General features: G+C 38.6%; 1 protein-coding gene across 10 annotated transcripts in view; it reads right to left on the bottom strand.

Annotated features, from left to right (window-relative positions):
- QKI (QKI, KH domain containing RNA binding) overlaps window positions 1–26,052 on the bottom strand; it is a 321,931-nt gene that overhangs the window by 161,664 nt on the left and 134,215 nt on the right. For all 10 annotated transcript variants that reach the window (XM_045009085.1, XM_045009083.1, XM_045009087.1 and 7 more), the window contains exon 3: window positions 24,980–25,096. In XM_045009085.1, the coding sequence (XP_044865020.1) occupies window positions 24,980–25,096 (117 nt within the window). The remainder of the gene's footprint in view (window positions 1–24,979; window positions 25,097–26,052) is intronic.

Here is a 26,052-nt window from a genome sequence, read left to right as displayed (position 1 = left end):
TTCATATCCATTCACCAGGAAATCCACCCCTTCACACGAAAGAAAACTGGAACCCACAAAACATCCCTGACAACTGCACCCATTCACTAGCCAAGAGAACCGCTCCAATTGTTCCAGTCACCAATAACTACTGGGCTAGGTTTCTAGATAATTATATAACTTGTAATTGTTCCCTAATGGAATTAGGAAGAACTTGGATATTCCTATCATTTCCCTTACATTTTTTAGAATAATTAAAGCTGTGCCTATGAGCAAATTGAGTATTTTCTGAAAATTCTACTTTCAGAAGCCAGAAAATAATAATTCATTCCAGTTCTAAACTAAACTGTTAAGGGTAGAGTATCAGGGAAGGCTGTCATAAGGCATCTGACTCACTATGAATTCATTTATAGTACTTGAATTATATTTGTCAACTACTTTCAGTAATAAAGCAATCAAGAAAATATAACTCCACTGTCTCCCATGTGTTTTCAATGAATAGTTTCTGCCATCTATTAATAACCAGCTAAAGAAAATCTGCAAGGAAATTCTTAAGATCTTTTCAAAATCGTAAATGTAAGATGCCTCTAAACAGCTGCAAACTCAATATATGTCACATAGGAAGGTTTTGTAAAATATTACACTTTTGCAGTAATATATTTTCTTGTAAGGGAAAAAAGTTTTAATATAGTTAGCCTTAATGTAAATAGTGGAAGAAGTTTTAATTGTTTTCTTCCATGCATACTGAACATAAGAACAGAACGCAAGAATGGCCATATTGAGTCAGGCCCATGGTCCATTCATGCCAGTATCCTATCTTCCAACAGTGGCCTGTGCCAGATACTTCAGAGGGAACTAACAGAACAGGGGAATTATCCAATGTTCCATCCCATGTCATAAAGGCCCAGCTTCTGGCAGTCAGAAGTTTAGGCACACTTGGAGTGTGGGGTTCCATCCCTGACTATTTTGGCTAATAGCCACTGATGGATCTATCCTGCACAAACTTATCTAATTCTTCTCTGAACCTAGTTAAACAACAAGATCTTTTACAACATCCCCTGACCTCAAGCTTCAAAAGTTGCCTGTGTGCAAAAGTGTTTGTTTTAAATCTGCTACTTACTAATTTCACTGGGTGACCCCTGGTTCTTGTGTTATGGGAAGGGGTAAATAGCAGTTCCTTATTTACTTTCTCCACACCATTCATGATTTTATAGACCTCTATCATATTACCCCTTAGTTGTTTTTTTCTAAGTTGAACAGTCCCAGTCTTTTTAATCTCTCTCCATATGGAAACTGTTCCATAACGCCTCCTTTTTTACTACTAATATATCTTTTTTGAGATGAGGTGACCAGAACTGCACACAATATTCAATGTGTGGGTATACCATGAATTTATATAATGGCATTATGATATTTTCTGTCTTATTATCCATCTCTTTGATAATGGCTCCTAACATTGTTAGTTTAAAAAAAAAAGCTGTTGCTGCACATTGAACTGATATTTTCAGAGAATTATCCACGACTACAAAATCTTTTTCTACAGTGGTAACAGCTAACTTAGACCTCACCATTTTGTACATATAATTGGGATAATTTTTTCCACTGTGCATTACTTTGCATGCATCAACACTGAATTTCGTCTGTTCATCTATATGTCTGATAATTCTGTTTAGTATAGATTCAATCAATTTATCTGGTACTGAAATTAGGTTTACCGGCCTGTAATTGTCAGGATTGCCACTGGAGCTTTTTTATTTTTTAAAAATCAGCTTTACATTAGTTATCCTCCAGTCATCTGGTACAGCGACTGATTTAAATGACAGGTTACGTACCATAGTAGTTAGTTCTTCAATTTAATATTTGAGTTCCTTCAGAACTCGAGTGAATACCATCTGCCACTGGTGACTTACTATTGTTTGATTTATCAATTCGTTCCAACCCCTCCCTCCCCCCCCCCTTACACCTCAATCTGGGATGGCTGCTCAGATTTGTCAACTAAAAAGAATGGCTCAGATGTGGGGATCTGCCGCATATCCTCTGCGGTGAAGATGGATGCAAATAATTCATTTAGCTTCTCTGTAATGGCCTTGTCTTCATTGTATGCGCCTTTAGCACCTTGATTGTCCAGTTGCCCCACTGATTGTTTGGCAGGCTTCCTGCTTCTGATATACTATTTTTATTTATATATATACATATATATATACACACACACAAACACACACGCACACAGTGCTGTTAGTTATGCCTTTTGCTAGTTGCTCTTGAAATTCTTGTTTGGACTGAAATTCTTCCTTACACTTGACTTGAGAGAGTTTATGCTCCTTTCTGTTTTCATCAGTGGGACTTGACTTCCAGGACAGTTTACATTTAAAGTATTAGTCATTGCATGATTTTTAGATACACTGTTTTTAAAAATGTACATGCATATGGCCATACATCAGGGTGGAAAACTCCAATTTTTTTATTTAAATCGGATTTTTTTGATAAAATGCTTTTTGAGGAAAAACCTATCTGAAGATTGTTTTAATTAAGATATATCTTTGAGCTCTGATGTATCATCACGGAATAGGGATTATAAATTCTAATTCTATATGAGAATATATTCATCTAATGTTTAAGAAAAGTTTTGTAAATGAGTTCCAATAGTTCATGGATTAGGGACCCAATCTTATGGGGTTCCAGGGGTTTCTGTATAGATTATTTGGGTTAATCTTTCTATCTACCCAATGTGACTCAGTGCTCAGTCTAGAAGATACCATCAGATGCGCTTAATTTTGCAGTTCTCAAACTGTGGATTTGTGTCTCCAGAGATAACATGCTTGTTAACAGCAAAAATGTTTTAAAATAAATAAATATATAGGTGAGAAATAACAGACCTCAACCCTATTGTCCCTCTGCAAACTTGTGTACACAAAGTCAATCCCTTACCTCTCTCTAAAAGTGCAAAGTTTCAAAAAGTTAAATGAACTGAAGATTGTTGGGGGCAGAATAGATCTGGACAAGGAGAAGAAGTCTGGAGATAAATGTGAGAAGGGAGGGACAGGCAGTAGAAACAAAAGTGAAATTGTTTGAGCAGCATATTCCAGAAGTCTTGAGGTCTGTCTGAGTGTAGCCTTTATTGATTTGAGATCTACCATACATCCCCTCACTAGAAGGGAAAACCTATAATGGCAGCAGGCCGTAAAAGTGACTCAGTTTGGGAATAAGAAACATTCAAGAAATATGTTTGCTGCTGCTGTTTAAAGAAAGTCACACCAGTGAACTGGTGGAAGTCACTTAAATACTTGGATTCAGAGACTGTCGAAGTGATAATCTCACTTTTAGCAGCAGTAGCTTCTTCTGCCAATGTAGAAAGAATATTTTCTTCCTTTGGACTAATTCATTCCAAATTGAGAAATTGTTTTGGACCTGAAAAAGCAGGAAAGCTCGTTTTTCTTTTCCAGATTATGAACAAAGAGGAAAATGAAGGTGAAGACGACTGAGTTAGCTGCAGAAGCCAATACTTTAAGTTTCTCATGTTGACCTGGCTGACAGTTGATTTTTTTTTTTAAATTTCATTTAAACTATTTTAGTTAAAAACAATTTTAAGAAAACCAAATCTGATTGTAAAAAACTTGAATGTTTAACTAAATTCAAATATTCATATGCTTGTTTTGTTAAAATATTATATGTTTGCTGTTGAAGAAAAAAAATCCAGAATATGTAATAATGTTGTTTTAGTTAACTAAAACAATTTAAATGTCTGTCTGGCGATGTTCTCCTCCTAATACAGCATGGCAAGAAAATCCTCCAAATATTAATCATTAACCTGTTGAATTGGAGATAGTTCAGCTCCCAAGACTTCATAAATATCTGCTTCAAATACCTTTGGCAAATGAAATAACCAATCATTCATTTTCTGATATAAGTTCTCAAAATAAATCACTTGAAAAATGTATCGTGTACCTTCTAAAAATGAAACCTACATCTATCTCTGAGTTGTTTATTGTTACAACCTTAATACATATTCTTCACAAGAACGCACTTTTATGTAGAAATCCATGATTAAATCGAGTCTTCCTGACTAGTGATTTAAATCAATTTGATTTATATCAAATCCACGCTGCCATACATTGCACGGAACTTAATCAGATAATTACATTAAAAAATCGAGTTTCTCACGATGAAGTAATCAACTTCCCAGAGTTTCAGTAATTTAAAAAAAATCCCCATAAAAACACTCACATGTCAGAGGAATCAAATAACTCAAATTAACTCCCCAACAACCAGATACATCAATCTTCAATTATTATGTACAAAAAATTGCAGGAGGTTACTTTCCAAAATTAATATAATCCAAGATATCAGCAGAATTCAAACATTTAGCAACAATGAATTTCTCTTTAAGTTTATTTTTACAAATTATAAAAGCACCATAAACACTTGCAACTGTGGATGAATGGACTGAAAGTAGTGACTTAATCCCATGGCAAGTCCATTTGGATCTTGACAACTATTTTAACTTTACTCATTTTTGAGTAAGCTCTACTGCTAGACTTACTTACATGACAAAAGGCCATGACTGACACCTCTAGTTCTACCCCTAAACACTAGGTAAATGGAAAAGCTGCAAAATTGGCAGACCTGGGTAAAATGGGGATGGTTTACTATATCATTGAAGTCTGCATTTAGATAAGATATTTTGGTATTAAGTAACCTCTTAGGAAATATATTTTGTAATTGCAATTCCTGATGAAATTCACCAAGTTGAAGAACAAACTATCTTGCTCTAAAACACTGTAAAGATCATTCCCGTATTTTGAAAGTGATTAAGTAGCAGATAAAAAGAAGCCACACATCCCTTTATCTTTTAAATGACCAATAATTTAATTGCTTATTTTAAATGACTAGTGGTGTCTTGTTTTTCTATCCATTCTTTTTCTTTATGCAAAAGAACTTTTCTATCAACCTCCACTGAAGCTGCCAAATCCCACCCTCATGAGTTATCCAGGATGGTAAACCTCTTAATCCTAAATGTCTACAGCACACAACCAATTCCTGCACCAAGCACTAACAAGAATGATCATCCTACTTCAGTGAAAAGATCACCTACATTTGAAAAGGCTTCTCAAACACCATGGATCCATTCTCTCTACACCAATCAACAGCCTGCCTGCATTCCTGGATTTGAATACAGTCACTGCAAGAAATACTGGACATCCAAAAGGGATCTCAACACAACAGCTGTTAATCCACCCATATTCTTCCCTGGATGGCAAAAGACCTACCAGCAACTGGTGCCATTCATTACCAAAACAGCCAACACTTCATTCAGGGAAGGACTCTTCCATTCCTCTTTCAAACATCTAAGAGTCTGACAAACATTGAAAAACCTCATCTCGGATACAATGTTTCTAGCTAGCTACCAGCCAGTGTCAAATCATGCATTTGATACGAGAAGCTAGCCAAAGGCCAACTACAAACTCATCAAATTGAAGCAAGTATCCTTGACCAAGCATAATTGAGATTCAGGCCAAAGCATCACACAGAATGGCACTGATGGATGATCTCCTACTGTGAATAAATACAGTGGTCAAACATTCACTCTTATCCTCCTTGACTTCAGTAGCATTCAACACTGTCAACCATGAGATATTACTCACTCACCGGAGAGCTGGCAAGAATCCAGAGGGAAAAATCACTAAAATAGTACAAGTTCTTACTGGAGGAAAACATCCAATGGTGGTGATGGGAAACTGCACCTCCACCACAGATTCTTATGGGACTCTGCAAATGAGCAATCAATTCTTTCTCTTGCCTAATTCAACATCAAAATGCCACCTACTAAATGAACTGATCAGACGGCATGCAGCTGAAGTATCAAACACAATGAAAGTATTTTTTTATTCAATGGCCCGATTCAAAACAAAATGACAGCTACATTTTTCTCATAATGTTTAATGCCTTGTGATACTTGGTGATGGAGACAATCTCTTACCATCAAAACTTCTTGTTCAAGAATTTAGGAAAAAAGTCAATTGACACATTCTGTGTAATAAAATAAAATACACGTAAGCAACAATTCACTACTAATTTCTGTCTGCTCAGAGGATTAGCTCCTTTAAAAGGAAAATCTTATGTATTCAACAAAACATAATACAAGTACAAGGTGCTTCAATATTCCCTAAATAAATTGACTTCAATATTCCCTAAATAAATTGACTTAATTGAAAAAGACTCATTAACAGCAGCTAGAAATAAAATGGACTCTCCTTTTTCAAAAGAAACTTAGCTCATTCCATTGTACATGGATAATTAACTAATCTTAGTATTAGATCTATGCCATAGTAATTATTTTAAGTTTTACAGATTAGTTAAAAGTAAGTTATTTCACTGATGGAAAAGTTTACTGTTGCTTACAGCTTCCTTTCAAAACATGTTTCTGATTCATTTTAATCTCAATACTGACTAGCAGGATGTAGTAAATTTTGGTTCTCTCTTTACTGTATATCATCTTAAATTTAAATAGCAGTTGACGATATAAAGCATCATGTGCCAAACCATTAACGTATATGTTCACAATATCACAAAATAGACTCCAATACGAATTGTCCTCAAAAGTCATAATTTTTAAGCCTGCCTTTTGTTCAAAGCAACAGATGTTAACAGCTGAGAGTTCCAGCATATTCAGCCTATAACTAAAACCACTTTAATCGAAGCCATCCTTCCCTAATCATCCTACACTGAGATAACTCTGGATGTAGTATGTATATGCCTACCACCATGAATCTGGTAATATCTATTCAGTTTTTTTTAGCAAGAACATAATTTTACCATTAATTTATTGTGTCATTTATGGAATTAAACCTAGCTCATTATGCTTATTCATACATGTCAAGACTCAAGAGTTTCACTGATATACACTTGCACTGTATTTTATGCTACTGTTTTGTCCATTTCAAAACCATCTGAATTCTCTCACCTTCTGGTATTTAAGGGGTTTTTGCTCTGGAGGAGTCAGAAGAAAGTTTAGATAAAGTGGTAAACTGAAATATTAGTGAAACACAAAACTGAACTCTTACTAAAAAGTTATATACTTTCATAAAACTCCTCCATGTAGTCTACATCCTCCTGTATCTTTTCAAAATCCTTCCCCCCCCCACTGTCACAAGCTCAGTAATCCTCTTCCCACATCAGAGATTCTGAATTCAAATAGCCTAACAGTTAACTACCTATACAACAAATCTTGTAATTCTCCTCTTAATCCAAGTTTAATAAAAAACAATACATGATCGAGGTTTAATATCAAGGATGGAATTCGATCAGAGGATTAGGCTGCTGTTCGAGCCACAAAGGCTACATTTTTTTTAAATGACAATCCCCATCCGGTGAGTTGCAGCTTAGTATTTAGTTGAGCACAATTCTGTATAAACATTAAATAGAAGGTTCAAACATGTAAGAGAAAACTATTTAAGGGGACATTACATCAGATTCATATCAGCTGTATTTTTCCTGAAAGATTAATATTGCTCTACAGTGATTCTCGTCGCCCTCAGCCATTAGCATCGCTCTACCTTTCAAAGCAAATTAGGCCTGGTCTGCACTTGGGGGGGAGGGGGAGGATGTCGAACTAAGGTACGCAACTTCGGCTACGCGAATAGCGTAGCTGAAGTCGAACTACCTTATTTCGAACTACTTACTCGTCCTTACGGTGCGGGATCGACGTCCGCAGCTCCCCCGTTGACTCCGCCACTGCCGTTCGCGGTGGTGGAGTTCCGGAGTCGACAGGAGGGCGTTCGGAGTTCGATATATCGCGTCTAGATGAGACACGATATATCGAACTCCGAGAAATCGATTGCTACCCGCCGATCCGGGCGGGTAGTATGGACATACCCATAGTCATTCTGCACTAGAAAATAAAAAAGTTCCTTAATAGATCATGAAATAGACTTTTTATACAATCATTTATTTTAACAATGCCATTCATTTGCTAAGTTTTTATAAAAAGTTTATTTAAAACATACTGCAACAACACTGAACCTACTATAAGACCTGTACAAAAGCAGGAGATAGCCTTTCTTATAAAAATACTACTATTCCCAAATGTAAACAAGTTACCTATAACTATTATGTTGTACCTGTGATAACTCTCATTCACCACTTGATCAGTAAAGAATTACATACTGGAAGTGATAGGCGAAGTAAACTACTTCAGGAAGAGAAAAAGTGTGTAGGGTAAAGAGAATTATTCTGCACAGACTGCTTACAAAGCTCCCTACACAAGCAACTTATTTCATTAGGGTGAATCAAGAGATAATTTCTAAATATTACTTTAAAGTCTTTGCAGGTTTCTTTTAAGTTTCCTGGAGTATGTCTTCCACTAATCAGCATTTATACATTTTAAGTGTTTTACAAGACCAACTAAGTTGAAAAATCCACACCCAAGTGGCACAGTTAAACCAACCTAACCCCTGGTGTAGATGGCACTAAGTCATAAGAAGAATTCTCTTGGGGTACCTATCCCGATGGGAACCTTCTTCATTGATGCACTAGAGTGGTGCAGCTACACCACTGCAATGTTTTAAGTGCAGAGAAGCCATAAGCACAGTTACCTCTACAAAGAGAAAGGTCTTTTTCATATTAGAAAGTGTAATAGGTCCAGAACACAAGATACTTCTCTCCTGTGGACGGAGGGTCAACACAGCTCAAGCTAAAATGTTTTTCCAAATAAATCAGAACAGACTTTCTATTCACCTTGCAGGCAATAGCAGCCACAGAAGCAATGAAGCTGTTGAAAGTTGGATAGAACAGCCCACTTCTAACATAAGAATATAACATAAGAACGGCCGTACCGGGTCAGACCAAAGGGCCATCTAGCCCAGTATCTCTCTACCAACAGTGGCCAATGCCAGGTGCCCCAGAGGGAGTGAACCTAACAGGCAATGATCATTCTAGAAGCACCTGCCATTGGTAAAAACTGGGTCACCAAGACCCCACTGCATCATGTGTCCTACAAGGAAGCACTATAGTAGGAAAACTAAGTAGGTAATCTTCTATGGACACTGTTCCAATATCTCTAGATTCTAGAAGTTGCAATTTTTTCCACATATTTGTAAATCTGTAAATCATCTATTCTATAGATGCTGATGAGACAGATTTTTCATTGTGCTATAAAATTATTATTAGTAGATTTGGTGGAGCAAGAAAGCATTTTCAATACAACACCTTTTAAGAAAATTAAGCTTAGAATAAGGATTTTTTTTTAAACATGGAAAAGATCTGATACACTGACTTTTTGGACACTGTCCAAACAAATTCAATATATATGGCTGAACCAGGGTAACTTCTGATCTGGAACTGAATATTGACAAGAAAGCCTGATAACTAATGGTCACAGAAAATTTGGCTAAAGGGACTGCTAAAATGGAAGCTTTAAAATGGAATCAATCAATCTGTCTTCATGTTGGAAATATTTTACTTCAGTTGCAAATTCATTGATTATAGAGTAATAAATTAAAATACTGCATTTTGAATGCCCGAACTCTGTGTGTGTGTGTGTTTTTTCATTCTGTTAAAAACACAAATCTTATAATGAAATTTAGATAAAGTCATTACCTAAAAGCGAAATTCCTGGACCCACTTTGTAAACATATGACGCTTCTCTCTTCAGTGCCTGCTTGCACAATTCTTTTTTCAGAGTGCAGAAACAAAATCTGACAGTGATGACATGTGACCAACTATCAGTATGGCACTTTCTTCCACAGACAACTGGCAACACTCATCTTCAGCAAACATTGTTCCAAGCTCAACCCATGAAGTTTAACAAACTGCAGCATGTTGGTCAGGCCCAAGCTAGGAAGTATCTGGTAAGTGGAAATCAATGCACTGTAATGGCTAGTGCTCCTGATAATGGATTTTTGTGAACTGATTCTGACAGTTCTAATAACTGCAAAAGCAAGCATTTGAGCAGCATGAATTTCCTTGACAGCCATTATCACAAAATGATTGTATCAAACACTGATAGTCTTGGTTGTATATTCTGCATACAGACTGCATGTTTCATTTTTGCCTATGTATCAAGAACACCAAATATTTAAAATGTCTTGTCAACATCGCTAGAAAGAATCAGGAAAATAACTAACATGCAAAGTGCTCTCTGGGATTGGCCCTAGATTTTTAAAAGATCACCTCTCTGTACATAACCACGACCTGACTCTCTCATGACATTTACATTCTGCTGTAACAACTGAAGTGTCAGCCAATAGCAGGAGACTGATGAAGTTTCACAGGAATTGGATTTAGATTATGCAATTCACTCCCATAGAAGAGAAGTATGGCGGATTTCAACTCCCAGAACTAAATGCTACACTCATTTCTTCAAATTAACTTTCCCCTCAAAATTCTTCATATTCAGACAAACACACAAGATCCACGCAAACAAACATACAAAATCACTTAAACTAAGCAGGCTGTTTCTCCTAAAGCCTAAGAAGGAATTTGTAGATACTTGATGAAGTTAATACACCTGGCAAATACCTAGATAGAAACAATATGAAGTCCTAAGTATAAGAGAAAACTTTCTTTTAAAACCACTTTACTGTTCATAAGAAGAGTTTATTATGAGCACAAAGATTTGAGATTCTCACATGTGGGGGTTGTTTTCAAAGGAATGTTACTTAGTAAAATATAACATTTTCCTTCCAGAATGACCACTTCTGAATCACTGAAATCCATGCTGTATTACACTAAGTTGAAAAAGCAGGAACATTTTATTTCTCTATTATGGCACTCCACATCAATCAGCCTTAAGGTTCAATGCAAAACATACACTTCACGTTATTTCTAAACTTTAAAATGTTCTTTCAAAACGAAGTTTATTTTCTAGGGCTGTCGATTAATTGCACTTAACTCACACGATTAACTCAAAAAAATTAATCATGATTAATCGCAGTTTTAATTGCACTGTTAAATAATAGAATACCAATTGAAATTTATTAAATATTTTAGATATTTTTCTACATTTTCATATATATTGCATTCTGTGTTGTAATTGAAATCAAGTATATATTATTTTGCTTACAAATATTTGTACTGTAAAAATGACAAAGGAAATAGTATATTTCAATTCACCTCATACAAGTACTGTAGTGCAACCTCTTTGTAATGAAAATGCAACTTACAAAAATATAGATTTGTTTTTGTTACAGCACTCAAAAACAAAACAATGTAAAACTTCAGAGCCTACAAGTCCACTCAGTTCTACTTCTTATTCAGCCAATCACTAAGACAAACGAGTTTGTTTACATTTAAGGGAGATAATGCTGCCCTCTTCTTATTTAAAATGTCACCAGAAAGTGAGAACAGGCATTTGCTTGGCACTAGTGTAGCCAGCATTGCAAGGTATTTACATGCCAGATGCGCTAAACATTCGTATGCCCCTTCATGCTTCAGCCACCATTTCAGAGGACATGCTTCCATGCTGATGATACTCATTAGAAAAATAAGCATTAATTAAATTTCTGACTGAACGCCTTGGGGTAGAATTGTATGTCCCCTGCTCTATTTTACCCTCATTCTGCCATGAATTTCCTGTTATAGCAGTCTCGGATGATGACCCAGCACATGTTGTTCATTTTAAGAACACTTTCACTGCAGACTTCACAAAATGCAAAAGGTACCAAAGTGAGATTTCTAAAGATAGCCACTAGACCCAAGGTTTAAGAATCTGAAGTGCCTTCCAAAATCTGAGAGGGAGGAGGTGTGGAGCTTGCTTTCAGAAGTCTTAAAAGAGCAACACTCCAATGCGGAAACTACAGATCCCAAACAACCAAAAAAGAAAATCAACCTTCTGCTGGTGGCATCTGACTCAGATAATGAAAATGAACATGCATCAGTCCGCACTGCTTTGGACTGTTATCAAGCAGAACCCATCATCAGCATGGACGCATGTCTTCTGGAATGGTGGTTGAAGCATGAAGGGACATGTGAATCTTTAGCGCATCTGGCACAAATATCTTGCGACGCCGGTACAACAGTGCCATGAGAACACCTATTCTAACTTTCAGGTAACATTGTAAACAAGAAGCGGTTACCATTATCTCCTGCAAATGTAAACAAACTTGTTTCTCTGCGTGATTGGCTGAACAAAAAGTAGGACTGAGTGGACTTGCAGGCTCTAAAGTTTTACATTGTTTTATTTTTGAATGCCAGTTTTTTGGTACATAATTCTACATTTGTAAGTTCAACTTTCATCATAAAGAGATTGCACTACAGTACTCATATTAGGTGAATTGAAAAATACTATTTCTTTCGGTTTTTTACAGTGCAAATACTTGTAATCAAAAATAAATGTTAAGTTAGCACTGTACACTTTGTATTCCATGTTGTAATTGAAATCAGTATATTTGAAAATGTAGAAAACACCCAAAAATATTTAAATAAATAGTATGCTATTATTGTTTAACACTGCAATTATTTTTTTTAATCGCTTGACAGCCCTATTTTCGTTATTGAAGATAAATTTTATTTGTAAAGGGTGTTTAACAGGTTTTCCTTACAGCTCATGTATCCAGTCATCAATGCTGTTTTTCTCAACTTTACAAGATCTGAAAAACAGGTTTAAAAAACCTGCAATTACTGGAGAATTCATATATTAGAATATTCAGAACCACTTGCAGTTTCATTCATGTAGGTCATCTTCATAAAGTAAACCAAAACATGAAAAATTTCAGGCAACTCTTTTGGTATTTTAAAAACACCATACATTTTGAACTTAGGTTCAGTTTGGGGGCACTAGCTTACATTAAGCTTTCATAAATTTCTTGGTTGCAAGGGGTTTCAAAAAAGGAAATGGAGAGAAAATTCATTCTGACATACAAAAGAAAGCCTTAACACTTGCTAAACATATTCTAGTTGAATAAAAGTGCCTGTACAACAGCTTTATATTGTTGTTTGTACACACATATATAGTACATGTAGCACTTCTCTCACGATTTGAGAACATTAACTACTCTATGTTTAAGACAGCTGTCAAGTGACTCAGCAAGTGAGACAGACCCTCCAGCAAATATTAAGGTTATTTTCTAAGGTCAGCGACTCTATATTTGATTAAATTTATTCACACAGACAGATCAAGACCATGCGTTACTGAAGAAAAGCAAGTCTCTGGAGGAAGGTCAGGGACCAGTAACTACAGAAATGTTACAAATGAGTTATGAGCAGAACTAGGCAATATTTGTTTAGTTTTTGTTTGCTGAAAAATGCAGTTTCATTCAATCTGAAACTGTGTGTAATTTATTGATGAGTTTGCCGAATAGAATCAGAAGACTGGAAGGGACCTTGAGAGGTCTTCTATTGCAGTCTCCTGCACTCGAGGCAGAACTAAGTATAATCTAGACAAGGAGTTTTCGAGCTTTGTCCTTCTGAGCCCTCTCCTCCCCAACATGCTAACAAAATCCCATGGTCCACCCATGCTACAACAATTGTTTTTCAGCAGATTAAAAGCCAGAGCTAGCATTAGGGGTAGCAAGCAGAGCAATTCCCCAAGGCCCCACAAAGCAAAGTTGCGCTCAGGCTTCGGCTTCAGCCCAGGTAGGAGGGGCTTCGCTGGGCCGGCTGGAGCAGCCCCACGCCTGCGGGTCGGCTGAAGCTGCCCCAGACAGCAGGGCTTGGGATTTGGCTTTCTGCCCGTGGCCCCAGTGAGTATAATGCTGGCCCTGCTCTCTGGTTTATTTTGGCAGACCCCCTAAAACTTGCTTGCAGTCACCAGGGGGCCCGGACCCCTGATTGAGAACCACTGATTTGGACCAATGGCACCGAAATGTCTCCTGTCGCGCCCCTCCCCTTACCAGTAATACATTCCGTCCGTACGAAGGATGTAAAATATTAAATGGTTAAACAGTTAACTGATAAGCACTAGTCTGTTAACCCACCCTAATTGTTGATCCCCAGGCCCACAGGCTGGGTGGAGCAGTCCCGGGCCCCCTCCATTTAATCAATTAACCTTATTTTCGTCTAGGTGCTTATGAACTGATTGACTTATTTGCTCCATTATCTTTCTGGGTACTGAAGTTAAGATGACTGGTCTATAATTCCCTGGGTTGTCCTTATTCCCCTTTTTATGGATAGGTGCCATATTTGCCCTTTTCCAGTTCTCTGATATTTCTTCTGTCCTTCACGAGTTCTCAGAGATAATCACTAATGGCTCAGAGATCTCTTCAGCCAGTTCCTTAACTATTCTAGGATATCGCTCATCAGGCCCTGCCAACTTGAAGTTATCTAACTTGTCTAAGTAGTTTTTAACTACTCTCTTACTCTCAGATCCTACCTCTTTTTCACTGGCATTCGTTAAGTTAGATGTCCAATTGCTAGTAAACTTTTTGGTGAAAACTGAAAAAAAAAATCATTTAGCACTTCTGCCATTTCCACATTTTCTGTTATTGTTTTTCCACCTTCAAGGACAGGCTAGGCCTGTTACTCAATGGTCTTCCTCACTTCTAATTTAGCAGCTTTACATTTGATTACAGAAAAACACCAAGCATTACAAATCAGGTGCCTGATAATTAGACAAGTTATTCTCTTCAGTATTTTCCAATAGAACGGTCAAATATAGTCCATATTACACAACGTCATAAAGATAAATTAACTTCAAGCACAGATCTTGGCTTTGCAGTATGAAGACTATGTTAAAATGTGGTGCAGTACAACATTTAAGCTTTTAATGATTTGCTCATGAGTTTTAACCAATACTAAAAAAGCAACAACTTGCAATCAGAAAAGTTACTGGTTTAGGAATCTGACCTACAATAAGTAGCACTCTAATTTGAGAATGAGTGGGTGAGGAAGGGAGATAATACTGTATTTTTTGTGCTGAACTGGAGATTTGCAATTTGATAGCTACTAAGCAAATTATCTGCTACTACATATTTGCTAATATTTCAAATCATTATACAGTATTCTTCATATTTCCCTAACACATCTGATACCAAAGTTGCTTTGATAAATATATTTGGCTGACTTGAAGTGTGCATCACATCTTAGTTTAACTGTAGAATATTTACTGTTCTTTAACAAACACCACATAGATAACCGTAATCGGTTAATATTAACAAAATTGTTACTTGTGGTATACCACATTATGATCTAGAAATCACAACTGACTGCTTCTTGGAGCACCTAGTCCTGGAATCCACAAGGGGAGAGGCAATTCTTGATTTAGTCTTAAGTAGAGCACAGGATCTGGTCCAAGAAGTGAATACAGCTGAACCGCACAATAATAATGACTATAATTAAATTTATCATCCTTGGGGTGGGTGGGGAGGAGGAGAAGAGAATACATAAGAAACCTACCATGGGAACATTTAACGTCAGAAAGGGGAACTTCACACAAAAAAATTAAAAAGCTAGTTAAATGAAAATTTAAAAGTACAGTCACAAAAGTGAAATTCCTGCAAGCTGAATGGAAACTTTTTAAAAACACCATACAAGAGGCTCAAATTGAATGTATACCAGAAATTAAAAAACAGTAAGAGGATCACAAATGTTCCACCATGGCTAAACAACAAAGTAAAGGAAGTGGTTAGAGAAAAAAGGATCCTTTAAAAAATAGAAGTTAAATCCTACTGAGGAAAAATAGGAGCATAAACTCAGTAAAGTCAAGAATAAAAATATAATTAGGCAGTCCAAACAAAAATTTGAAGAGCAACTAGCAAAAGTCAAAAACAAACAACAAAAATTTTAAGTGCCAAACAGTCAGTGGGGCCACTGGACAATCCAAGTGCTAAAGGAGCACTCAAAGAAGATAAGGCCATTGCAGAGAAGCTAAATGAATTCTTTGCATTTATCTTCACTGCAGATGATATAGGGTAGAGCCCCACATCTGTGCCATTCTTTTTAGGTGACAAATGTGAAGAGCTGTCCCAGATTGAAGTGTCAGTAGATGTGGTTTTGGAATAAATTGATAAAACAAACAGTAGTCAGTCACCAGGACCAGATGTGTTCACCCAAGAGTTCTGAAGGAACTCAGATATGAAACTGCAGAACTACTAAGTGTGGTAACATAACCTATCACTTAAATCAGCTTCTGTACCAGATGACTGAAGGATAGCAAAAATTACACACATTTTTAAAGAAGGATCCAGAGGCGAGCCTGGCAATTACAGGCCAGTAAGCCTAACTTCAGCACCAGGCAAATTGGTTGACACTATAGTAAAGAACAGAACTATCAGACACATAGATGAACACAAAATGTTGGGAAAGAGACAACCCGGCTTTTGTAAAGGGAAATCATGCCTCACCAGTCTATTAGAATTCGTTGAGGTGGTAAACAAATCTGAAAAAGGGCAATCCAGTTGGTTATAGTGTACCTAGACTTTCAGAAAGCCTTTGACAAAGTCCCTCACCAAAGGCTCTGAAGCAAAACAAACAGTCATGCAATAAGGACAGTCCTCTCATGGATCTGTAACTGGTTTTGTAGTGTTTTTGTGGGAAGAAAGATGAAGGTTGAGATCTCGGGGTAGTCTGCTATCTACACAGTCTTCTCTTCAGTATTGGTGTATAGATGCCAAGGTGTATTGGTATACAATGTCACTCTTGAATCCTTTAGTGAATGGAAGGATTCATCGGTTCACTTGGCGAACAGTTTGAGGCCTTCAAATGGAAGATTTTCCACAGTGGTCTGGACTTCTTTTGGTAATCCCGAGAGGTGTAGACACAAAGCCCGTCTCATGACCACTGATGTTGCTATGCACCGGGCTACTGTGTCAGCAGCATCTAAGGAAGCTTGCAGGTCGTGCCAGTAACTGACCTTCAGCCACAAGTGCCTGGAACGGGTTTTTTTTGGTCTTCTGGGATGTGTTCAATAAATTCATTTAATTTAGAATTATTTATGTAGTTGCATTTTGACAAAAGCACCTCATAGTTGGTGATTCTAAACTGGAGTGTAGCTGAAGAGCATGCCTTATGTCCGAAGAGATTTAGCCTCTTCCAATCCTTATCATATGTGGTTATCCTGGAGTGATGTGGTCTTGTCTTCTCATGTAACTGCATTAACCATAAGGGAATTTGGCCTAGGGTGTGAATAAAAACTCCATGTCTTTTGTGGGGATACATTACTTTTTGTCAGCCTGCTTACATGTGGGATGTATCAAGGATGGGGTCTGCCAGACCACCTTGACTGGGTCGAATAAGGCCTCATTGACTGGGAGTGTGATTTTAGCTGACACGGAGGTCTGCAATGTGTCCAGAGGCTTGTATTGTGGTTCTTGCAATTCCTTCAATGGAATCTGAAGAGAGTCTGCTGTCCTTTGAAACAGGTCTTGAGCTTGTTTAAAGTTATCATCAGACATGGTGGGTGGGTGAGCGTGGGCGTGTCATAATTGCCTCATCTGGCGAGGATGAAGAGATGTTGGCTGGTGGTGTGACTTCCTCCTCCAGTTCTTCTTCAAAAGGTTCTACCTCAGGTTCGGGAGGTCTGGATAGGGAGGAGGATGGAGAGTGTCTGTATCAGTCCCTCTGAGTAATGGACGGTTTGGGAAGCCGCTCGTGGCACAAGATTGGGGAGGAGCACATGTGCGGCCCAACGGGCACTGCTACTGAAGATCTTTGATCCTAGACACAGGGACACAAGCACACCTAAAGTGAAGCACCCCTAGGGACACTACTCAAAGAAGAAACTTAGCTACTGCAGAGTGAGAGAAAACTGTGCAGAGTCCTGTAAGGGGAGCAGGGAGTGGTATGCTGATATAGCTGCCAAACACACAATTACTAATACAATCCCAGGCTCTTTAAAATCAGCAAGTTCAGGACAGTTTGGACTTGGGTGTCAATAGGAAATAAATAGTGGTGATCAGCCCAAGTAATAAATCTCCTCCATTTGGTTGCATACATTAATCTGGTGGAATCTTTTCAACTCAGAATATTTTGTACCTCCAGAGAACAGACTCTTTCCACATCAGTCATCCAATTTGTGCAATGTAAGGTGGTCAGATCCAGATGCACCTTTTTTCCAATCTGGGAAATTAATTTCAATAGAAGAGAGGTAAAGGTTTTAGAGGGCATACTGACAAGGTCATTAGATCTGGATATCAAATCTGCCTTGACCAGGCTGGTGTCAATTAGATCACTCCTGCCAAATCCTGTCTGATGTTCTCAAACCCCTCAGAATTGGAAGGTTGGGAGAATAAATATAGATCCTTCAGGTTTCTGTAACTCAGCTTTTGCCTAACACATCAAAATGATTTCTTTAAGATGGTTGCAACATGAGAGGCAGGTGGTCTCCTTTTCTAGAAATGCTGTCTTTTCTTGAAAGTTGAGGATCTTTGATGAAAAAAACATTAGGCAATGACCTTTGTCTGGTGTAGAATCGTGGCTTCCTTTCTAGGAACTGGTATGTATGCACCTGGTGACCAAGGAGCAGCCCAGGAGTCTTAACATATGCAAGGAGTCATCCACTTTAGTGCTAAAAAGGCCTTTGAAGGGAAGGTCTTCAATTGTCGTCTTATAATTGTTGAGTGTGAATTGGACATCACTGCCTTATCCAGGAATAATGAGATGTATGTTGGCATAGGGTGATCTTTTACATGGAGGATGCTCTTCCTCTAGTACCTCTTTTTACTATTCAGTATGTAGGAGTGCAAACTGAGCCCCTTGAGAAGAAATGCAGAAAAGGTGATTCTAGTTCTGGGAGGGGGGTGGGGGTGTAGACAGAGGCTGCCTCACATATTTTAAGACCCAGAAGTTTCAGTAGGGCCATGAATGCATATTACATGGAAAAGGGGGGGATTAAAGGCCAAGCTGGAGGATACCAAGAGTACCTATCCTTGTAACCTCTAAACACTTGATGCATATAGGAGACACTTGATTTCTTGAGTCATAAGGGTAATACGAACAGGATGCCTCCCCACTTGGCTCTGAATCAGAAAAAGGAACCGTCTTCATCCAGATCTGAGGCTACCCTAAATTGAGGTCTCAGGAAATCTGAGATTGTGCCCTATGTGGTGCTAAAGAGGTATTCAGTACTGCTGTAATGGTGGTAGCTGACACCATAGTTGAGACAGTCAGCACCCAAAATAGCAATGGAGATGCTGACTCAGTAAATAGAGATCTCCTGGTACCACAAATGAGCTCGATACTGAAAAAAAAAGACGGTGCTGTAAAAAACAGACTGGGCATTGAAGTGGAGTTGATGGTGCCAAAGTGAATGGTACCGAGCAAGTTGTTGGTATGCAGACTCAATACCAGAGGTAGTTACTCTCATCTTGTGAGACAGTGCCAACAGTCTGGTACTATGCTCCTTCAGGTCTCCATCAGTAGCTGATCTGGGCCCTAAAGTCCTCTTAGGCTGGAAAAGATAAGGTGATCTCAACCTCTTTTTGCTCTGGTCTGCCAAGGGAAATCTGCCTGTTTTCCAGAGAAGCAATGCACCTTTCTACTCTTGCATGAAGTTTGACTTGAGGATTTAGCAGCCCTACCAGAGTACACAACTAGGGCCATTTGGAGGACGGTGCTCAGGAGCTGGCAGCTGATTTTTAACTTCCCAGAGCACTTCTGGACTCAGCTCAAGCTAGTTTGATGGGTCCTGCTTACCTGGGTCTGAAGTAGGTCAACAGGGCAGTCTAAAAAAAAAAAAAAATTGAGGTGAGCCTCTACTGACTCTTGGGTCCATCTTGAAAATGACATACAGATGCAATATTTGCCCCTTCCTGAGGCAAAAGAAGCATCTGTTGCAGCCATCATTAAGTCATTTCACAGGAGGGGCAGTTCCTAAAGCTTCAATCATGACTAAGTCCCAGTACCGGGGGAAAATATTTTTCACCCTGAGTGACAAAAAACAGAAACATTATACCTATAAATTCCAATAGGAAAACTACACTATATATACACTCGTAGACCTAACTAATCTTAACACCACCTACAATATATGGGGGGGCACAAAGAACTGCCTTGAGACTTGGACACTGGGAGCATTCCGTCTTGCAGCCATGGGGAGTAAGAAGGAACTCGGGGTGTTTGGGCCCACTTTGCCTTTTCTGGCATTAATATGAGCTATGAAGATGCTCAGAGTGCATGAGTGGCCCCAATGGACATTTCTGGCTAAAAGATTCCAATCTCCAATGCATGCGCACCCAAAAGTGGAATACATATGGACAAATCACTTGAAGAAAGGTCAGCTTCACTGCAGCTGCACAGAATCAAGTGGGCAGCAATAAATGACAAGAATGTCCATTTAACTCTGCTGTGTAGTTTAGCAAAGCTGAACAGCAGCAGAGAAGAGAAACAACTGCTCAAGAAGTGGATGCTGAGGGAAGGTTAGAGTAACAGACCACACCACAAGCAGCAAGGAGGTCAAGAAGGGGCAGAATAAATGAGGCATCCTCCTGTGAACCAAAAGAATGGCAGAGCACTGGACCCAATTACTCCAAATACTGGAAAAACTCTAGTGTGGCAATGACAGAAGGACAAATGAGAATGCTTCTTTTCACTTCCACTGCCATAAGAGGTGGAAAGGATGCTTTCGGCATCAGTCACCTGACTAGCTAAAGTGGGGGTTCTCAAACTCCATTGCATAGTGACCCCCTTCTGACAACACAACCCCAAGAGGCGGGACTGAAGCCTGAGCACCACTGCCCAGGGTGGAGGTGGGAGGAAGACAAAATCCAAGGGCTTCAGGCCCAGGCAGGGGGTCTGTAACCTGAGCCCTGCCATCCAGTGCTGAAGCCCTCTGGCTTCAGTCCAGGCAGTGGGTCTCGTGCTTTGTCCCTGGGCCCCAGCAAGTCTAAGTTACCCCTGGTGACCCCATTAAAATGGGGTTGCAACCCACTGTGGGGTCCCGACTCACAGTTTAAGAACTACTGAGCTAGAAGCAGATAAAAGAATAATGCCTTGTCTACACTAGAAAAGGTTTGCCGCTATAGCTGTAAATTAGAGCTATACTGGCAAATCTGCTCAAGGTAGACGCAGCTTATATTGGGAAATGATTTTTTTTGCTGGCATAACACTGTCTATACTAAGGCTTTTGCTGGCATAGCTGTGTTGGCTGAGGACTGTTTTTTTCACACTCCTAATCAACATAGCTCGGTTGACAAAACTTAAGTGTAGACCAGGGCTCAGTACACCTCATCAGCATTCAGAGTAGCCCACAAGCAAGAATATCAGCATCCTTCTCCTTCCTGACAGGCAGGTGGGTTATTAATTAGATAGTGCCCCTGGATCTTGCTGGTTAGTAACCTCTCATTTTGTATGACAACTAATAAGTTTAGGGGTGTGTGATAAGTGTCTGAAAACTTTTCAACCAGGATACCCATAATATGGAATATTAAGAATTAATAAACCTTCATTCAGACAACTATTCAAGCTAACTGCAAGTGAGCTCTCTCCCAAAATTCTTCCCCTATCCCTTTATGTCTGTTTACACAATACTCATTTTATTACTAAAATTTAAGAATTCTGGCAAACACTATCATCTGTCTTTTGGAAACCAAGGTATACATCTACATTTAGGCAAAACAAACAAAGATCGAATGAATTTAAACAGCATCCAGCTTTCTAAACAGACCAATATTTCACTTTTGAGAGAAAGAAGTTTGACAGTTCATCCTTTCAATGTTAACCATATTGTGTCTTCATATTTGACCCACTCTGCAGAATCTGATCTGAAAAAAGGTAGAAGTCAAACTGTGTGTTGGTAAACTACCCGCTACAATAAAGCTTTCGTGAATAATAGCCAGAATGATCTTCTACTAGATTAAACCTGAATGGAGGTTTGAAAATCCTAAAAGGCTCTGGTGAGGTGGTTGCTGGCTCTGAGTCGGATATGTACAAAAGTCATATGTTCTTCTTACTAAAAATAAGTTTTTACTAGAATTTTTAACAGAACTTTCAAAGGGTTATTTTTATTAGTAAGCTTCTGCTACAATACATATACATTTTTTTAAAATATGTAAAAGTTTACAGTAGTGTACTTCAAAAGATTAATACTCTTAATATTAGTATTTAACATTATGGAGTCACTTAAGATTGTTTGCATATGGTCAACCATATGATTTGTTTTAACACACATTCTTTGCTTCAACACCCACACATTATATGTCATCCGAAGCATTCTGAAGCTACTCATTTGTTTAATAGTTCTCATTCCACCCTCATCTAGAGGAAAACCATTATTTCAAAAGCCTTTACAAACAACTGTCAAATCTACAGTGTTACATTTGGCAAGTTATATTTTAAAACTCCATACAAGCAATGCTTTAATCTCAAAAAAATGAAAATTTAGTTAAGGACTGGTTTATATGTGGAATGTCCATGCTAACGAGTATGCAGGAGGAATTCAGGATGTAAGTTTTAACTACTTTAAAAAAAATTCTTATTTTATTCAAGCACCAGTTAGAGACCCCAAGAAAAACAAGGCAAGGTAAGTCATTATCCCTGCCCAAGAGCTTTCCATCAAACTAAACAAGGCAGTTATGGGGTGAGAGAAAGGGATGTTATAACAAAAGCAAGTGAATGTAGTGATGATCTGAAAATGTGGTTAGTTTCAGGAGGTTTAAAATAATTATTGGGTGGCTTTTAGTTATTTTACTTAGGCTTGTAATTCTGTTTACACACACACACATATTAAATGTATTATAGGGCAGAGTGGATGAGGAGGGAAGGTATTAGATGAAAGGAAAAACAAAGAAGAAGGAACATTCAGGGATATTTTATAGGAAAGAACAGAGGATCGTGGTGTACTAAGACTGAAATAAAGAGACTGAAGGGAGGGTGGAAGAAGAGGGTTACGGCAAACTGCTTGCCAAGTAGCAGAGAGGAAAAAGTGACCAGAGTAAACATTGTACCAAGCATAGTTTGATGATATCAGCATCTGAGGGTGTCTGCAGATACTGCTTTTATAACTGCTCCTGCCATCATGAGCATCTACCCACAGGACAACTCCTGCCAGAAGGTTCTCCCTTCTGAGCTCTTATGGCTGGAGGAGGAGTGAGGCCTAGTGCTCTGTGGCAGGAAGTTTAGGTGTCATCTCCCCCTTAGTCCAGAACTGGTATATGTGAAGAAACACTTTCCGTGTGTCTGGATTCAATCAAAATATTCAGGATACATCACCACAAATACCCATGCTCTTTTTTCAACACATACTATCTATGGTACTTGCGAAATCAGATATTTCTAAGTTCTGAAATACCTTCAGTGGACCATGACGTTTTTAGACAATTATGGAAATGGATTTTTTTTTTTAATTAAAAATACTTCTCTGATGTATGGCCCTTCCCTAGATACAGTTGAACACATTTTTGGGCTCTGTTTTCATGTTTAACTTTGCTGTACATCATAAATTACTAATAGAAATTGATTAGTTAGTGGAGAATAATATTTTAATTGGTTAACTGAAAACTGAATTGTGCAATTACAGTGCACACAAATTTAAGAATTTATTAAAAGATTATACTGTGCTTTGAAGTATTGGTCCAATTCTGCAAAAAGGAGAGGTTACTTACCTTCCACAGTAACTGGACTTCTTCGAGATGTGAGCCCCGCCCCTATGGGTACTCCATTTCAGGTGCACATATACCCTAAGTGCATTTCATCTGAGATTTTCAGTTGCAGTGCCCATTTGGCCCATGCACGAGCTCCAGACCTCCTCACGCCCTATATCGAGGATAAGAACTGCTCCGAGTTCCTTCTCTGCAAAGTGTCTCAAGATGAGACTCGAAGGGGAAGTAGTGGAGCACCCACAGAGAAACAGGTCTCAAAGAACTCCAGTTACTGTACAAAGTAGGTAGCCTCTCCTTCTTTGAGTAGTGTCCTGAAGTGGGTGCTTCACTTCAGGTGACTCCCAAAACAGTACTCATGGCAGGAGGAAGTGACCTTTGGAGCCGAATTTAATACCAACAGGACTGCCTTGCCAATAGCAGCATCTGATGTGGAAGCACATACAAGGGAATAGTGTTTGGGAAAAGCATGAATTCATGCCCAAATTACAGCCTTGCAAATTTCTGCAACTGATACATTTTTCAACAATGCATGACTTGGATTGGGATCTTGTAATAAGGAGGGGGCTGAATGTGACCTATTTTAGAAGGGGGCTGAATGTGACCAGTCTAATAACAAGAAAGAATACATCTGAATACATACTTTGAAAGTCTGCGTGGAAACTGGGGGTCTCTTGGATCTGTCCACAAACAAGACAAACAGTTTAGGAGACTTTCTAGATAGTATTCTATGTGGACAGAACCAAACTAATGCCCTTCTAATGCCCAAGCTATGGAAGGCAACTTCCTCCCTGGCTTCAGGAAAAAAAATGGAATGTGGCTAACCTGGTTAATGTGGAACTCAGAAGTCACTTTAGGCAGATGTGGCCATAAAGATACTTTTTCCTTGAAGAAAACTGCCAAGGGAGGATCTGTCACTTAGCGCTCCTAATTCTCCAACTCTCCAGGAAGAAGTGATAGCTACCAAGAAAGCTGCCTTCAAAGACAGGTGTAGCAATGCACATTTAGCCAACGGTTCAAAGGTGGGTTTCATTAGGCAATTAAGGAACAAGTTCAAAACCCATACAAGTGTGGGCTCTCTTAAGCTACAGAAAAAGGGTTAATCAATCCCTTGATGAATGTATCTATCTGTTGTGGGGTGGGCAAACACTGAGAATCCCTCTCTGGGGGAATGAAAAGCTGTAACCGCAATCAAATAAACTGTGACGGCACTCACAGAAAGACCCAACTTTTTGAAATTCAACAGGTAATCCAAACCAGTAGAGAGGGGAGAGAGAAATGGGGAGAACTTTTGCTGGATAGACCAATGGTTAAAATCTCTTACTTTTGCAGGTGTTTCTCCAGATGAAGTGGAGCACTCATAGGGATTCTACTCAAAGAACAACATTAAATATATTGTAACAGTTTATGGCAAAAAATGTTAAGTAGGAGAAATAGTTTTTAAGGTCTTCACAGTTATTGTGCATTAGGAAAATGTATACCTTATATACTGTACGTAAAATCCATATGCTGAAAACTGCTGCTTTTCAAAAACCTACCTTCTTTTTGTCCCTCATTGAGCCCTTTCCTCGGACCATTATCTTGCATCCTGTTTCTGCCTCAAGCTGTTTAGCTGTTAGTCCTCTGGGACCAAGGATTCTTCCCACAAAATTGAACTGGAATAAAGGAGAGGAGGGGAAAAAAAAATCTTTACTTCTCTTTAAATACAGCGATCACAAAATTATTCAAAAATCTATCAAGATGTATTTACAGCTCTAAGATGTCATCATATGTTGCATAAGAGCCTACACTAAATCCTTGATGTAACTAAAGACGAGAAGGCTAACATTTGTGGACTAAGTAGATCAGATGTTTGTGTGATCTTCACGCTACAAAGTAATTTCACTATTACATCCAAAGTCATTTCTCAATTTACCAAATTAAAATCTACAGTAATCCCTTCCTGAAACACCCCTTTCCAAAATTCTTACACATTTACTGAATACAAAAACATCTGAGAGAATAAAAACAAAAATAATTTAAGCAACATAAAATGCTGACAATATATACAGTTGCAAAAAAAATGAGTAAACTTCAGTTTTTAAATAGAGAAAAGTTTCAGCAGAATGCTGGGCTGATCCTCTTTTGCATGACCAGGGACTAAGAAACAGAGAGATTTCTCTTCTCTTGGTCCAACACTAGCTTTACACAGAAAATGGCCAACAGAATTTTTGGTGTGCTGCAAGTTTCAGTCATAAAGGAGGAAGATTTTACACATCACAGTCTTTATTCGTTTAGTGTTTGTGTTAAGTGTTCACTAAGGGTAGGTCTATACTTACCCGCCGGGTCGACGCGTAGAGTTCGACTTCTCAGAGTTCGAACTATCACGTCTAATCTAGACACAATAGTTCGAACTCCGAACGCACTCCCGTCGACTCCGGAACTCCACCACCACGAACAGCGGTGGCGGAGTTGACGGGGGAGCCGTGGACTTCGATCTCGCGGCATCTGGACAGGTAGGCAGTTTGAAATAAGGTAGTTCGACTTCAGCTATGCTATTCGCATAGCTGAAGTCGCGTACCTTAGTTCGACCCCCCCCCGGTGTAGACCAGGCCTAAGAAACTGACTGCCA

The sequence above is a fragment of the Mauremys mutica genome, chromosome 3 (genome assembly GCF_020497125.1).
Source record: "Mauremys mutica isolate MM-2020 ecotype Southern chromosome 3, ASM2049712v1, whole genome shotgun sequence".
Taxonomy (NCBI): domain Eukaryota; kingdom Metazoa; phylum Chordata; order Testudines; family Geoemydidae; genus Mauremys; species Mauremys mutica.
This window is presented reverse-complemented; position numbering and strand designations above follow the sequence as displayed.